Source organism: Condylura cristata, unplaced genomic scaffold (assembly GCF_000260355.1).
Source record: "Condylura cristata isolate star-nosed mole 26May11 unplaced genomic scaffold, ConCri1.0 scaffold00069, whole genome shotgun sequence".
NCBI lineage: Eukaryota > Metazoa > Chordata > Mammalia > Eulipotyphla > Talpidae > Condylura > Condylura cristata.
In genome coordinates this window covers 463370-465908 of record NW_004567170.1, presented here as the reverse complement: position 1 = coordinate 465908, position 2539 = coordinate 463370, and the positions used below count along the sequence as shown (strand labels likewise).

General features: G+C 72.0%; 1 protein-coding gene across 1 annotated transcript in view; it reads right to left on the bottom strand.

The window, feature by feature from the left end:
- Positions 1–1327: 1327 nt before the first annotated feature.
- MYEOV2 (myeloma overexpressed 2) overlaps positions 1328–2539 on the bottom strand; it is a 1569-nt gene continuing 357 nt past the window's right edge. The window contains exons 2-3 of the mRNA XM_004695557.2: positions 2302–2376; positions 1328–1521 (exon numbers count right to left, since the gene is read on the bottom strand). Coding sequence (XP_004695614.1) covers positions 1484–1521; positions 2302–2376 — 113 coding nt within the window. The 3' untranslated portion in view covers positions 1328–1483. The remainder of the gene's footprint in view (positions 1522–2301; positions 2377–2539) is intronic.

Here is a 2539-nt window from a genome sequence, read left to right as displayed (position 1 = left end):
CGGCCAAGCCGCAGGACCAGCAGCACGCGCTCGAGATCAAGGGGCCCCGGCGGAGACCCCGGCGGAGACCCCGGCTCGAGGGAGACACCCGCGTCACTGCAAGGTCGCCCCGGGACGGGCAGCGGACAGGGCCGCAGCACACCGACCTGCCACCGCGCCCCACCTCAGGTGAAGCAGGCTGCGCAGGCAGGAGGCCGCAGGGCCGCACACAGCCACCAGCTAGCCAAGGGGGGTATAGACACCCTCAAAATTCAGACCGCCCAGTCCCCCAAGTACCCAAAGAAGGCTGGTGAGGTGCAGACTGGGCGCGCCGGGCAGGAGCCCCCCGTTCCCCCGAATGGGCTGCCCATCACTGACGCTGTAGTGACAGGCAGCTCACACCTCGCCCAGAGTCAGGGGATCCCAGGGCAACTCTGGGCACAGGCCTAGTGGGGGGCGTGGCGCACCCCGCTCCGCCGACCCCACACGACGTGGCCGGCAGGCAACGACACCACTTCTGCTTCCCCGCTGGCGGCGGCCGGAGCCTTCGCCCGCCAGGACGTGGCTGCTGGGCCGCTCGATGCCACACGGGGCAGCCCCCAGCGCCCGCGCTGCGCCTCATGGGAAACCCAGAGCAGCGCCTGCTCCCCTTTGGGACGGCAGAGGCAGCTGGGGCAGCAAAGCCAGACCCTGTCCCCACGCCCCTCGGCCCCTCCTCCTGGGCACGCTCAGCCCGGACAGGCCTTGTTTGCGGACAGCCGCTGGGGGCCGACAGGCAGGCGGCAGCCGAGCGAGCCAGCGCCCGGCCCGGCACGGGTCACACGGCAGGAGCCAGGTCCCAGCAGGCCAAGAGGCGCAGGCCCGGGGGCCTCGCCTGTCCTGCCGGGTCACCGGGGGCAAACTGCGGGCCCACGGGGGCAGCGGCCAGTGACTGCGAGCCCGCAGCCAGGAGATGGCGAGCAGCAGCCCCTTGTCCAGCCCCCGGGGACCATACCCCAGCGGCCAGCACAGGCCCAGGCGGGTCCCCAGCCCTGTGGCGGGTGGGGCCGCGGAGCTGCGGCCTTCCCGGCCAGGAAACGCCTTCCTCCGACCTAGACTTACATGTCGGAGCGGCCGCGGGACAGGAAAGCCGAGGCCGCCCCGAGCGGCCATGCTGCCGAGGCCCCCAACTGGCAGGAGTCCGGCGCCGGGTTCAGGGCCAAGCTGGTGCGGAGGGACTGGAGAGGCCCTGCTCTGGGGCGCACAGCTCCACACCCAGCCCCCCACATGGCCACCCCAGGGTGCTGACAGACCCACGTGAGTCCGGACCAGGGAGCCCAGCGCCAGCCCACTGCAAGGCCAGACGACGCCAGTGACCACGCGGCTTTAATTAAGAGGGAGACACAGCTGGTCACATCTGGGTCACAAGCAGCCCAGGCCCGGCTGCCCACCCAGTGAGCACAGCCCCACTCCCGGGGCGCCCATCTTGTCCCGCGAAGCACCCCTCGAGCCGCCCCGCCAGGCCTCACTGCACGTCGTCGTCATCGAAGAGATCCTCGAAGTCTGCAGGGAGACAAGGGTCAGCAGGGCGGCCGCCGCGGGGCGCCAAGGCAGAGCTGAGCCCCCGACACGGGACACTCAGCCGGGGCCCCAACCCCAAGCAGAGGGCCAGACCCTCGGCGACAGACAGCCCCGGGAGGCCGCCAGAGGCTCACCCTCCCCCCACCTCCTTGGGGAAGACCCGAGAGGGAAAGGCAAGACTCCTGGTCAGCACCCTGCTGCCGGGCTCGGAGACCCCCACTCTGCAGCCCAGAGGCCCTGCCCAGGGGGCCCCAGCACTGTTGTCCTGACAGCAGCAGCAGCGCAGCCCAGGCTCGGCGGTTCAGCCAGGCCACTTCGGATACTGGCCATGCCTCGACCCACAGCCACAGGTGATGACCTCAGTGCCACCAGGCCCAAAGATGGGCAGGTGGCCCCAGCCTCTTCCCCGCAGTTCGGCAGGAGCCCCGCAACTCTCTACTCCCTGCCGCCCCAGAAGAGACCAGACAGCCAGTGGGGGAAGCAAAGGGCAGCCCGCGGCCTCAACCTGGAGCCGGGGTCAGGGCCAGTGTGGGCAGCGCCAAGGGCCCCTGGGGAGGGCGGGGCACCACTGACCCGGGGAAGCGTCAGGGCCCACTCATGACCGGCCCACGGGGGCGCCCAGACACCTGGGGGATCAGAAGGGACGCCCCTGCCACAGGCTCCCGTGTCACCCCAGGTGTCCCCTGCTGCTGGCAGCCCCCCCCCCCGCCCCCGGGCAGGTCGGCGGCCATGGAGTGGGGGGGCGGGGGCAGCGGAGCTCACCGTTGAAGAAGTCGGCGTGCACGGCCTTCTCGTTGGCCGCCAGGTCCATCAGGAGCCCCGTGCTGCCCCCCGCCTGCGGAGAGGGGCTGTCAGCGTGGGGGCGCGCGTCTTTCCGGGTCGGGCCCGGCCCGCCAGGGTGTCCCCGCCGTCAGAGACCCACCCCGCGGCTACAGCCTCGCTCGCTCCCCGACACCCAAACCTGCTCCCCAAAACTGACCCGCCCGGGGCTCGCGGGCCC